We start from the raw sequence: 13,829 nt of genomic DNA on the forward strand, positions 1-13,829 counted from the left end.
CAGCTGTTCATCCTCCCTCTGGGGCTGGTGGATAAATGATACCTGGGGAAACCTGGGAAAGGTAAACTGTGGTAACCCAGATGTCACACTGGCCCTGTGTCCCGGGTAATGGGCTCCCTCCACCACAGGCTCAATGTTACGGAGATGAGCACCGAGGCCATGCGTTGCTACGGCGTATGCCCTCAACTTTACCTTTACCTTTTCTTCATTCATAGTCCATCTTCTCCCTTTCTTGGGGTTGAACTTGCGATGATCCTCCTCCAACTCGCTCGACCCAGTCTTAATCCTTTCTCTCTAACACCTCCAAGTCTTGTTGCACTGTCAGAACAACTACACGTAACTCTCGATTAACACGAATATTGTGTCCTTGAAGAGGTGGCGTAAATCCAAAACAATGTAGTAAATCCAACAAGAGGTAGGTTTGTACCTTTATTGCCTGCTGTATCACTCTGACTCCTCTCCCTCTCGTGGTTCCTCCTCTGGCTGCCCTTCCCCTCGTGGTAGCACAGCAGCGAGGGTGTTGTTGTTGTTGTTGAGTAGCGGGGGTACTGTATTGTTGTTCAAGTGGCGCGCGGGAAGAACTGAGCTCAGCTGTGTGGCCGTGTGAGTCCAGTTGCGTGAGACATCTGGTGGACACTCCATAAAATATCGCGTAGAAGTGAAATAAATGTGTAAATTAAACATTTATTTGGATTTTGGACCACGCGTTATTTCAAAAACGCGTAAACCAAACTCGTGTAAATTGAGAGTTACCCATATATAAAACCCTTCCATCCATACACCCGATATATTCTGAGAGTTACCTGTAATACTTCCACGCCCGCAGAACTTCGACAAGCTCAGTGTGCGGACTTGCCACTTCACTCCGCTGACCTCTGGGTGCTCACCACTGAAGCGCGACATCACCGAGTACATCAAGTCTGGCTTCATCAACTTGGACAAGCCCGCCAACTGCTCGGCCCAAGAGGTGGCGTCCTGGGTCAAGGGTATCCTGGACCTGGGGAAGATAAGTCACTCGGGGACGCTGGAGCCCAAGGAGACAGGTGGGTTATGGAGGGCCTTGTGGCATCTCTTATTTTTCTTTTTGTCTGTCAGCCTATTTTCTCTTCTTTTGCCTATACAGAGCAAGGTGTTGTTAGTTTCACCTGGATATATATATAGCGGCTTCGTGGTGCAGTGGTTAGCACACTCAGCTCACAACCGAGAGAGCCCGGGTTTGATTCCCGGGCGGAGTGGAAAAATTTGGGCGGGTTTTCCGATACCCTACGCCCCTGTCCACCCTGCAGTGTACCAGGTATTAATCGGGGGTTGTGTCCTGTCTCCTGGGGTCTGTTCCCTTCTCCTATAATTCCTTCCCCTTCTGTCTCTCTCCGGCATATGACCACAGATGTTGCGCCCACTAAACCAAACTTTCCAACTGTTCGCTTCTCCTATAATTCCTTCCCCTTCTGTCTCTCTCCGGCATATGACCACAGATGTTGCGCCCACTAAACCAAACTTTCCAACTGTTCCCTTCTCCTATAATTCCTTCCCCTTCTGTCTCTCTCCGGCATATGACCACAGATGTTGCGCCGACTAAACAAAACTTTCCTTCCTTCCTCGTGTCACTCATCTCTAGGCTGCCTTATCGTGTGTCTGGAGAGGGCCACGCAGCTGGTCATGTCCCAGCAGAGGGCCGACAAGGAGTATGTGTGTGTCTTCCGCCTGCAAGAGAATCTGAGTAGTGAGGAGAGTTTCAAACTGGTAAACTCTCAGGGTTGTATTATGAGACATTTTGCTGCCCAGGAACACATACTTGACAAGGCTTTCGTAGGAGTTGTGAGCATTTCCAGGGGTAGTTTTATGACCCTGGTGGTAGTGTGACCCTTCTTCTGTACCGTGAACTTAAGAAACACATATTTAACAAGGCTTTCATGGGAGTTGTGAGCATTTCCAGGGGTAGTTTTATGACCCTGGTGGTAGTGTGACCCTTCTTCTGTACTGTGAACTTAAGAAACACATATTTAACAAGGCTTTCATGGGAGTTGTGGGCATTTCCAGGGGTAGTTTTATGATCCTGGTGGTAGTGTGACCCTTTGTACCATGAACCTAAGAAACACATATTTGACAAGGCTTTCCTAGGAGTTGTGGGCATTTCCAGGAGTAGTTTTATGACCCTGGTGGTAGTGTGACCCTTCCTCTGTACCATGAACCTAAGAAACACATATTTGACAAGGCTTTCGTAGGAGTTATGGGCATTTCCAGGAGTAGTTTTATGACCCTGGTGGTAGTGTGACCCTTCCTCTGTACCATGAACCTAAGAAACACATATTTGACAAGGCTTTCCTAGGAGTTGTGGGCATTTCCAGGGGTAGTTTTGTGACCCTGGTGGTAGTGTGACCCTTCCTCTGTACCATGAACCTAAGAAACACATATTTGACAAGGCTTTCCTAGGAGTTGTGGGCATTTCCAGGAGTAGTTTTATGACCCTGGTGGTAGTGTGACCCTTCCTCTGTACCATGAACCTAAGAAACACATAATTGACAAGGCTTTCCTAGGAGTTGTGGGCATTTCCAAGAGTAGTTTTATGACCCTGGTGGTAGTGTGACCCTTCCTCTGTACCATGAACCTAAGAAACACATATTTGACAAGGCTTTCCTAGGAGTTGTGGGCATTTCCAGGAGTAGTTTTATGACCCTGGTGGTAATGTGACCCTTCCTCTGTACCATGAACCTAAGAAACACATATTTGACAAGGCTTTCCTAGGAGTTGTGGGCATTTCCAGGAGTAGTTTTATGACCCTGGTGGTAGTGTGACCCTTCCTCTGTACCATGAACCTAAAGAAACACGCATTAGAACCCAATTGATCCCTTCTTTGACCTTTAGAAATAGCTGATGTGATGTGGCAGAGTCTTGTAGTACCAGCCTCAGTGTCGGCAATAATATATACTTGTGTGTGTGTGTAATAGGCAGGAGCTGAAGTGATTGATATGGATGATCTTTAAATCACCCCCCAATCTGCCAGTTCCTCTTGGATTGACTATAGGAGGGAGGGGAAGGCAGGGAGGGGAGAAGGGAGGGAGAGGGGAGGGGGTGGGGATAGGGGAAGGCAGGGGTGGATAGGGAGGGAAAGGAAGGTGGGAGTAGGAGGGAAGGCAGGGGTGGATAGGAGGAGAGAAAGGAAGGGTGGGAGTAGGGGAAGGCAGGGGTGGATAGGAGGGAGGAAGGGGTGAGGGTAGGATAGGAGAGAGAAAAGGAAGGTGAGGGAAGGCAGGGGTGGATAGGAGGGGAGGAGGGGGTGGGAGTAGGGGAAGGCAGGGGTGGATAGGAGGGAGAGAAAGGAAGGGTGGGAGTAGGGGAAGGCAGGGGTGGATAGGAGGGAGAGAAAGGAAGGGTGGGAGTAGGGGAAGGCAGGGGTGGATAGGAGGGAGAGAAAGGAAGGTGGGGAGTAGGGGGGAAGGGTGGATAGGAGGGAGAGAAAGGAAGGGTGGGAGTAGGGGAAGGCAGGGGTGGATAGGAGGGAGAGAAAGGAAGGGTGGGAGTAGGGGAAGGCAGGGGTGGATAGGAGGGAGAGAAAGGAAGGGTGGGAGTAGGGGAAGGCAGGGGTGGATAGGAGGAGAGAAAGGAAGGGTGGGAGTAGGGGAAGGCAGGGGTGGATAGGAGGGAGAGAAAGGAAGGGTGGGAGTAGGGGAAGGCAGGGGTGGATAGGAGGGAGAGAAAGGAAGGGTGGGAGTAGGCCAGTGTTTCTTAAACTTTTTTGTGCAGCGGACCCCTTTTATTAAAATTACTCATGTAGCGGACCCTTTATTATTATAATTTTCCTCTTGAGTTTGAAAGTGTTTGCAGGTCATAATATACTGAAATTACAACTGAATTATTTATTACTTCCATCCCAATGTGACTTAGCCACTGTAAAAAGCCATCAGGATTTGGTGCTACAAAATAGAATTTATGACGTTTTGGCGAAAATTTGACTGAAATCGAGACAAAATTTATCTCATGACCCTTTGAACATTCCACGACTGGGGTCCACTGGAGTAGGGGAAGGCAGGGGTGGATAGGAGGGAGGGAGGTGGGAGGGAGAAGGGAGGGAGTAGGGGAAGGCAGGGGTGGATAGGAGGGAGGGAAAGGGAGGGTGGGAGTAGGGGAAGGCAGGGGTGGATAGGAGGGAGTGAAAGGGAGGGTGGGAGTAGGGGAAGGCAGGGGTGGATAGGAGGGAGAGAAAGGCAGGGGTGGGAGTAGGGGAAGGCAGGGGTGGATAGGAGGGAGGGAAAGGGCGGGGTGCGAGTAGGGGACTGCTGGGGTGGATAGGAGGAGGGAAAGGAGGTGGGAGTAGGGGAAGGGGTGGATAGGAGGGAGGGAAAGGGAGGGTGGGAGTAGGGGAAGGCAGGGGTGGATAGGAGGGAGGAAAGGAGGGGGTGGGAGTAGGGGAAGGCAGGGTGGATAGGAGGGAGGAAAGGAGGGTGGGGAGTAGGGGAAGGCAGGGGTGGATAGGAGGGAGGAAAGGAGGGGGTGGGGAAGGCAGGGGTGGATAGGAGGGAGGGAGGAGGGAGGGGTGGGAGTAGGGGAAGGCAGGGGTGGATAGGAGGAAGGGAAAGGGAGGGTGGGAGTAGGGGAAGGCAGGGGTGGATTGGAGGGATAGAAAGGGAGGGGTGGGAGTAGGGGAAGGCAGGGGTGGATAGGAGGGAGGGAAAGGGAGGGTGGGAGTAGGGAAGGCAGGGGTGGATAGGAGGAGGGAAAGGGAGGGTGGGAGTAGGGAAGGCAGGGGTGGATAGGAGGGAGGGAAAGGGAGGGGTGGGAGGGGAAGGCAGGGGTGGATAGGAGGGAGGGAAAGGAGAGGGTGGGGAGGGGAAGGCAGGGGTGGATAGGAGGAAGGGAAAGGAGGGGTGGGAGTTGGGGATGGCAGGGGTGGATAGGAGGGAGGGAAAGGAGGGTGGGGAGTAGGGGAAGCAGGGGTGGATAGGAGGGAGGGAAAGGAGGGGTGGGAGAGGGGAAGGCAGGGGTGGATAGGAGGAGGGAAAGGAGGGTGGGAGTAGGGGAAGGCAGGGGTGGATAGGAGGGAGGGAAAGGAGGGGTGGGAGTAGGGAAGGCAGGGGTGGATAGGAGGAAGGGAAAGGGAGGGGTGGGAGTAGGGGAAGGCAGGGGTGGATAGGAGGGAGGGAAAGGGAGGGTGGGGAAGGCAGGGTGGATAGGAGGAAGGAAAGGGAGGGTGGGGAGTAGGGGAAGGCAGGGGTGGATAGGAGGAGGGAAAGGAGGGTGGGGAGTAGGGGAAGGCAGGGTGGATAGGAGGAAGGAAAGGAGGGGTGGGAGTAGGGAAGGCAGGGGTGGATAGGAGGGAGGAAAGGAGGGTGGGTGTCGGGGAAGGCAGGGGTGGATAGGAGGGAGGGAAAGGGAGGGGTGGGAGTAGGGAAGGCAGGGTGGATAGGAGGAGGAAAGGAGGGGTGGGAGTAGGGGAAGGCAGGGGTGGATAGGAGGAGGGAAAGGGAGGGGAGTTGGGGAAGGCAGGGGTGGATAGGAGGGAGGGAAAGGGAGGGTGGGGAGGGGGGCAGGGGTGGATAGGAGGGAGGGAAAGGAGGGGATGGGGTGGATAGGAGGGAGGGAAAGGGAGGGGAGGGGAAGGCAGGGTGGATAGGAGGGAGGGTGGGGAGGGGAAGGCAGGGTGGATAGGAGGGAGGGAAAGGGAGGGTGGGAGAGGGGAAGGCAGGGGTGGATAGGAGGGAGGGAAAGGAGGGGTGGGAGTAGGGGAAGGCAGGGGTGGATAGGAGGAAGGGAAAGGGAGGGTGGGAGTAGGGGAAGGCAGGGGTGGATAGGAGGAGGGAAAGGGAGGGGTGGGAGTAGGGGAAGGCAGGGGTGGATAGGAGGGAAAGGGAGGGGTGGGAGTAGGGGAAGGCAGGGGTGGATAGGAGGGAGGAAAGGGAGGTGGGGAGTAGGGGAAGGCAGGGGTGGATAGGAGGCAGGGAAAGGAGGGGTGGGAGTAGGGGCAGGGGTGGATAGGGAGGGAGGGAAAGGGAGGGGTGGGAGTAGGGAAGGCAGGGGTGGATAGGAGGGAGGAAAGGAGGGTGGGAGTAGGGGAAGGCAGGGGTGGATAGGAGGAGGAAAGGGGAGTGGGGAAGGCAGGGGTGGATAGGAGGGAGGGAAAGGGAGGGGTGGGAGTAGGGGAAGGCCGGGGTGGATAGGAGGAGGGAAAGGGAGGGGTGGGAGTAGGGGAAGGCAGGGGTGGATAGGAGGAAGGGAAAGGAGGGGTGGGAGAGGGGAAGGCAGGGGTGGATAGGAGGAAGGGAAAGGGAGGGTGGGAGTAGGGGAAGGCAGGGGTGGATAGGAGGAAGGAAAGGAGGGTGGGAGAGGGAAGGCAGGGGTGGATAGGAGGGAGGGAAAGGGAGGGTGGGAGTAGGGGAAGGCAGGGGTGGATAGGAGGAAGGGAAAGGGAGGGTGGGAGTAGGGAAGGCAGGGGTGGATAGGAGGAAGGGAAAAGGAGGGTGGGAGTAGGGGAAGGCAGGGTGGATAGGAGGGAGGGAAAGGGAGGGTGGGAGGGGAAGGCAGGGTGGATAGGAGGGAGGGAAGGAGGGTGGGAGTAGGGGAAGGCAGGTGGATAGGAGGAGGGAAAGGGAGGGTGGGAGTAGGGGAAGGCAGGGGTGGATAGGGAGGGAGGGAAAGGGAGGGGTGGGAGTAGGGGGCAGGGGTGGATAGGAGGAGGGAAAGGGGGGGGGGGGGAGTAGGGGAAGGCAGGGGTGGATAGGAGGGAGGGAAAGGGAGGGTGGGGGTAGGGAAGGCAGGGTGGATAGGAGGAGGGAAAGGAGGGGTGGGATGGCAGGGGTGGATAGGAGGAGGGAAAAGGGAGGGTGGGAGCAGGGGAAGGCAGGGGTGGATAGGGAGGAATGAAAGGAAGATGTTAGAGCCTCTTGTAAGTTTTAGACAGTATAGGGATAAGAGTGAATGCTGGTTAATACTAAAAATTTCAGGACAGTGATAGGGATGAGGGAGTGAAAGATGCAGGGTTAATTGCATAAGGATTGGATAGGGCAGGTGGATAGGAGGATGAAGAGTGAAGATAAAGGCTGGACACCTCTTAGGACAAAGAGTTTGGACAGTATAGGTGGATGAAGAAGTGAAAATGTAGTTGGCATAGGGGTTTTTGGACCAGGGGCTTGATAGGGATGAAAGAAAGGGTTAGGTGCATAATAAAGGGGGTGCAGAGGAAAATAGAAAGGAGGTTAAGGACTGAAAACATAAGATAAGAGGTTAAGGGACAGCATGTAAAAAAAAAAAAAAAAGATTGAGTCGAGACAGAGGTTGCTAGGGGTCAGCTAAGTGATAGGATTGAAGGAGAGGACTGAAATTGATGAGGGATGTAGACAGTGGCGCAGTGGGCAGCAGGCTGCTCCGTGCCACCGTATATGCATAAGGAGTTTGGACAGTATAGGGATATGAAAGGTAGAGAGTGGGCATGGGGTTTGGACAGGGGATGAGGGTGAAAGAAGTGAGGATGAGACTCGTAAAGGGGTGCCTGGACAGGGGATGAAAGAATTGGTGGTTAATGCATAAGGGTTTGGACAGTATAGGGAGGGAAGGTGAAAGATTGTGGTTAAGCCAAGGGAGTTTTGGATGGTATGGGGATGCAGGAAAGGTGGCAGTTGAACTCTTGCATAAGTGGAGGTTTGGACAGTATAGGGATGAAAATCAAGAAGTGATACATGGTCACAAAACATCTTGCATGAGGGAGGTTTGGATGATGGATGAAAGAGTGAAGATCGCTTCGGGCCATTCTTATTTAACAAAGTATTTACTTAGAGTTTACAACAAAGGAGACAGATCAAGGGCACAGATGAAAGCTCACACCACTGCTCCCTACAAAAAAATCCTGTGTAGCCCTCGCCAAAGAGAGTCAGTTTCTGGGAGGAAGGTGTCCTGAGATGCTGGTTAACTTGGAAAAGAGTTTAAGTCGTAGGCAGGAGGAAATACAGATGAAGGAAGATTGTTACAGAGTTTACCAGCGTGAGGGATGAAAGAGTGAAGATGTTGGTTAACTCTTGCATAAGGGGTTTGGACAGTATAGGGATGAAAGAGTGAAGATGCTGGTTAACTCTTGCATAAGGGGTTTGGACAGTATAGGGATGAAAGAGTGAAGATGCTGGTTAACTCTTGCATAAGGGGTTTGGACAGTATAGGGATGAAAGAGTGAAGATGCTGGTTAACTCTTGCATAAGGTTTGGACAGTATAGGGATGAAAGAGTGAAGATGCTGGTTAACTCTTGCATAAGGGGTTTGGACAGTATAGGGATGAAAGAGTGAAGATGCTGGTTAACTCTTGCATAAGGGGTTTGGACAGTACAGGGATGAAAGAGTGAAGATGCTGGTTAACTCTTGCATAAGGGGTTTGGACAGTACAGGGATCGGCATGAGTAGAAAGCAGCTAGCAAGTTCAGCAGAGCCGTCAGCGTGAAAATAGCGATAGAAGATAGAAGATGGCAGACGATAGTTATATTTTTAACCAAACAGTTTCGGTGGACACTTGTACTCACTCCACCCACTTCTACTCTTGCTTTACACCACTGAAGATGGCGGCAGTGTCCACCGAAACTGTTTGGTTGAAAATATAACTTTATCGTCTGCCAGTGTGAGTTTTTATTTATACATCAAGAAATCATGTCAGAGTGATTAGCTGCTCTAATATGAATAATCTGTTTTTGTTTTGAGTTTTGAAGACTTGTTACTCTGACAGGGTGAGGTTTCCCTTAGTGGGGTTGTGTTACAGGTCCGTAGCTTTCATCAGACAGTAACAGTTCACTTATTCTCCTGTGTGATCCCTTTATCTAGAATTGGGGGCTTCGTGGTGCAGTGGTTAGCACACTCGGCTCACAACTGAGAGAGCCTGGGTTCGATTCCCGGGCGGAGTGGAAAAATTTGGGCGGCTTTTCCGATACCTTACGCCCCTGTCCACCCAGCAGTGAATGGGTACCAGGTATTAATCGGAGATTGTGTCCCGTCTCCTGGGGTCTGTTCCCTTTTCCCATAATTCCTTCCCCTCCCGTCTCTCTCCGGCATATGACCACAGATGTTGCGCCGACTAAACCAAACTTTTCAACTTTTCCCTTCTCCTGTAATTCCTTCCCCTCCTGTCTCTCTCCGGCATATGACCACAGATGTTGCGCCGACTAAACCAAACTTTCCAACTTTTTCCTTCTCCTATAATTCCTTCCCCTCCTTTCTCTCTCCGGCATATGACCACAGATGTTCCGCCCACTAAACCAAACTTTCCAACTTTTTATCTAGAATTAGTGTGGGTGTTTAGCTTCGGATGATGCTAATTGCCATCCTGATCGGTCTTTCTTACAGGCATTTGACAGACTCAAAGGGCCACAGTTTCAGCGACCGCCTCTGAGGCCTTATCGGTCTTTCTCACCGGCATTGGCCAGACTCAAGGGGCCGCAGTTTAAGCGACCGCCTTGGAAATCTGCACCCAGGTCGTTACAAGTCAGAAGTGTATGCAACCTAGAGCTTCTGGAGTTTGACGCAGAGAAAAATTTGGGTAAGGTTGTCTGTTGTTTGCTCTGAAGCTTAACCCGGTAGCAGCGACAGGCCAAATTTGTGGCTTCACCGTGTAGCAGCAACAGGCCAAATTTGAGGCTTTACCGTGTAGCAGCGACAGGCCAAATTTGTGGCTTCACCGTGTAGCAGCGAGGGGCCAAATTTGTGGCTTTACCATGTAGCAGCGACAGGCCAAATTTGTGGCTTCACCGTGTAGCAGCAACAGACCAAATTTGTGGCTTTACCATGTAGCAGCGACAGGCCAAATTTGTGGCTTCACCGTGTAGCGGCAACAGGCCAAATTTGTGGCTTCACCGTGTAGTAGCAACAGGCCAAATTTGTGGCTTTACCATGTGGCAGCGACAGGCCAAATTTGTGGCTTCACCGTGTAGCAGCGACAGGCCAAATTTGTGGCTTCACCGTGTAGCAGCGAGGGGCCAAATTTGTGGCTTTACCGTGTAGCAGCGACGGGCCACATTTGTGCCATGATATAAACCCCCCAAAATAGATGATACATAATCTGATCACAAATGCTTTGATATATATTATGAAATGGTTTGTGTGAGGGGTGATTTTTTCTCATTTTTCTCGCTTGGAGGGACCATTAAGAAACATGATCCCCGCTGCTACCGGGTTAAAGATGGAATGTTGAGAGTATTATTATGTTGTTATAGGCTTGAGTTGTAGGCTAAATCGGGTGCTCCAACTTCTCCCATGCCTTGGCTGACTTTAGCCGTGAATTTGAGTTGAGGGGCACAGGTTAAACAGCAGTGATGATTTTAGCCACTTCTGTTATTATTGTGTTTCATCAGAAGTTTCAAAATGTGTATTGGCTTTGTGGTGCAGTGGTTAACACACTCAGCTCACAACCGAGAGATCCCGGGTTTGATTCCTGGGCAGAGTGGAAAAATTTGGGCGGCTTTTCCGATACCCTACGCCCCTGTCCACCCAGCAGTGAATGGGTACCAGGTATTAATCGGGGGTTGTGTCCCGTCTCCTGGGGTCTGTTTCCTTCTATAATTCCTTTCCTTCCTGTCTCTCTCTGGCATATGACCACAGATGTTGCGCCCACTAAACCAAACTTTCCAACTGTTCCCTTCTCCTATAATTCCTTCCCCTTCTGTCTCTCTCCGGCATATGACCACAGATGTTGCCACACTAAACCAAACTTTCCAACTTTTCCTTCTCTTATAATTCCTTCCCTTCTGTCTCTCTCCGCATATGACCACAGATGTTGCCCACAAAACAAAACTTGCCAACTGTTCCCTTCTCCTATAATTCCTTCCCCTTCTGTCTCTCGCCGGCATATGACCACAGATGTTGCGCCCACTAAACCAAACTTTCCAACTTTTCCCTTCTGTAATTCCTTCCCCTTCTGTCTCTCTTTGGCATATGACCACAGATGTTGCGCCCACTAAACCAAACTTTCCAACTTTTCCCTTCTGTAATTACTTCCCCTACTGTCTCTCTCCGGAATATGACCACAGATGTTGCGCCCACTAAACCAAACTTTCCAACTTTTCCCTTCTATAATTCCTTCCCCTTCTGTCTCTCTCCGGCATATGACCACAGATGTTGCGCCCACTAAACCAAACTTTCCAACTTTTCCCTTCTCCTATAATTCCTTCCCCTTCTGTCTCTCTCCAGCATTTGACCACAGATGTTGTGCCCACTAAACCAAACCTTCCAAACTTTTCCTTCCCCTTCTGTCTCTCTCCGGCATATGATCACAGATGTTGTGCCCACTAAACAAAACTTTCCAACTTTTCCTTCCCCTTTTGTCTCTCTCCGGCATATGATCACAAATGTTGCGCCCACTAAACAAAACTTTCCTACTTTTACTTCCCCTTCTGTCTCTCTCCGGCATATGACCACAGATGTTGCGCCCACTAAACAAAACTTTCCAAACTTTTCCTTCCCCTTCTGTCTCTCTCCGGCATATGATCACAGATGTTGTGCCCACTAAACCAAACTTTCCAAACTTTTCCTTCCCCTTCTGTCTCTCTCCGGCATATGATCACAGATGTTGCGCCCACTAAACAAAACTTTAAAAAACTTTTCCTTCCCCTTCTGTCTCTCTCCGGCATGTGACTACAGATGTTGCGCCCACTAAACCAAACTTTCCAAACTTTTCCTTCCCCTTCTGTCTCTCTCTGGCATATGATCACAGATGTTGCACTGACTAAACCAAACTTTCCAAACTTTTCCTTCCCCTTCTGTCTCTCTCCGGCATATGATCACAGATGTTGCACTGACTAAACCAAACCTTCCAAACTTTTCCTTCCCCTTCTGTCTCTCTCCGGCATATGACCACAGATGTTGCGCCCACTAAAGCAAACCTTCCAAACCTTTCCTTCCCCTTCTGTCTCTCCGGCATATGACCACAGATGTTGCGCCCACTAAACCAAACTTTCCAAACTTTTCCTTCCCCTTCTGTCTCTCTCTGGCATATGATCACAGATGTTGCACTGACTAAACCAAACTTTCCAAACTTTTCCTTCCCCTTCTGTCTCTCTCCGGCATATGATCACAGATGTTGCACTGACTAAACCAAACCTTCCAAACTTTTCCTTCCCCTTCTGTCTCTCTCCGGCATATGACCACAGATGTTGCGCCCACTAAAGCAAACCTTCCAAACCTTTCCTTCCCCTTCTGTCTCCGGCATATGATCACAGATGTTGCGCCCACTAAACCAAACTTTCCAAACCTTTCCTTCCCCTTCTGTCTCTCTCCGGCATATGACCACAGATGTTGCGCCCACTAAAGCAAACCTTCCAAACCTTTCCTTCCCCTTCTGTCTCCGGCATATGATCACAGATGTTGCGCCCACTAAACCAAACCTTCCAAACTTTTCCTTCCCCTTCTGTCTCTCCGGCATATGATCACAGATGTTTCGCCCACTAAACCAAACCTTCCAAACCTTTCCTTCCCCTTCTGTCTCTCCGGCATATGACCACAGATGTTGCGCCCACTAAAGCAAACCTTCCAAACCTTTCCTTCCCCTTCTGTCTCTCCGGCATATGATCACAGATGTTTCGCCCACTAAACCAAACTTTCCTTGTTTCAACGTCTAATGCTGTTGACCACCATCATGATCATGACTCCACTGATGCATGACTGCTGTGTTCAGGTGTGTTCCGGGTGAGGTGTGAGGCCGGCACCTACATCAGCGCCTTGTGTGTGCACCTGGGCATGCTCCTGGGCGTGGGCGCGCAGATGCAGGAGCTGAGGAAGGTGGGCTCAGGTGGGTGGCTGCTGTGTTCCGTCAGTTTGTAAGTCTACAGGATCGAATAACGTCTGTAATGTCTTCTAGCATTGAGCAAAAAGCTTGAAAAGTATAATATCTTTACCCTAAACAATTTTCTCACTCCATTCTAACATCCACATGGCAGCTGATGATGTTTTGCCATACGTACAGTCGCGATATGAAGTGATGTCGGTGTGTACGTTTGTTTTCGATCACGCAAGTATCGTTATATATTTTCAAGAGTACCATTATTTTCCTGTATCTTCATCATAACTTGACTAAATATATTTTACAAGCTAGAAAAAAAATAGAAAAGAAATATTCAATGATGTCTTACCCACACTCTCCCAGTGTCCTCATGTATTTTTCATCCTTCTCAAGAATGACTATTAATTCTGACCTTTATATTTATTGTAGAGCGCTAAAAAGAAGAAGAAGAAGGAGGAAAATGAGGAATCAACTTCCAGCTTTGTGAGTGGATCAGACTGATAAGACTTGGTGCTCAGTTTGCAGTGAAGTGGCGGCGCCCTCTTCATTGTTTGGGTCCGTACAGTGTCTGTGCTTTCTCATGGCTGTGGGAGGGAAGAGTAGAAGGAGCGTGAACCATCAAGTCAACGGCAGTGCCATTACCCCCACAGTGGTTGTCGCCGAGTGTAGTATTCAGTTAGTAGTCTGTCAACAGTTTCACTTTTGCTCAACCTGTGGGCTGCCCAGTGTGGGTGTGATTACTCAAGAGGGTTTCCTTCATGCTGTGCTCATTAGACATACATGAAATTGTGTAGTACAGTCATCCCCCGCCGTTCACAGTATTTTGTTCCTCGGACTTCAAGCGATGGCGATCTGACGCCGGGACTATAACCCTATGGGAAAATATGCATTTGGGGAAGTCACCTCTGACACGTCATATAAAACATGTTTTTTTCGTTCCCAAAAGTAGCCCAATTTGCGATAAGTAGCCCAATCTGGCAACAATGCAGTGTGGCGGCGCGTGAATTTTTTTTTTTAGGATAATGTTGCTATGAGAAAATCTCGACCAATAGCAGTCGTCCCTGAGTGAGCTGCTGGCCAATAGGAAAGC

The 13,829-nt window shown here is 50.5% G+C and overlaps 1 protein-coding gene across 3 annotated transcripts in view; it reads left to right on the forward strand.

Annotated features, from left to right (window-relative positions):
• Nucleotides 1-12,795, forward strand: part of LOC127003683 (H/ACA ribonucleoprotein complex subunit DKC1-like) — an 84,684-nt gene extending 71,889 nt beyond the window's left edge. For all 3 annotated transcript variants that reach the window (XM_050870608.1, XM_050870606.1, XM_050870605.1), the window contains 4 exons: nucleotides 827-1,043; nucleotides 1,619-1,743; nucleotides 9,313-9,505; nucleotides 12,635-12,795. In XM_050870608.1, the coding sequence (XP_050726565.1) occupies nucleotides 827-1,043; nucleotides 1,619-1,743; nucleotides 9,313-9,505; nucleotides 12,635-12,780 (681 nt within the window). In that variant the 3' untranslated portion in view covers nucleotides 12,781-12,795. The remainder of the gene's footprint in view (nucleotides 1-826; nucleotides 1,044-1,618; nucleotides 1,744-9,312; nucleotides 9,506-12,634) is intronic.
• The last annotated feature ends 1,034 nt before the right edge of the window (nucleotides 12,796-13,829 follow it).

The sequence above is a fragment of the Eriocheir sinensis genome, chromosome 26, assembly GCF_024679095.1.
Source record: "Eriocheir sinensis breed Jianghai 21 chromosome 26, ASM2467909v1, whole genome shotgun sequence".
Lineage (NCBI taxonomy): Eukaryota > Metazoa > Arthropoda > Malacostraca > Decapoda > Varunidae > Eriocheir > Eriocheir sinensis.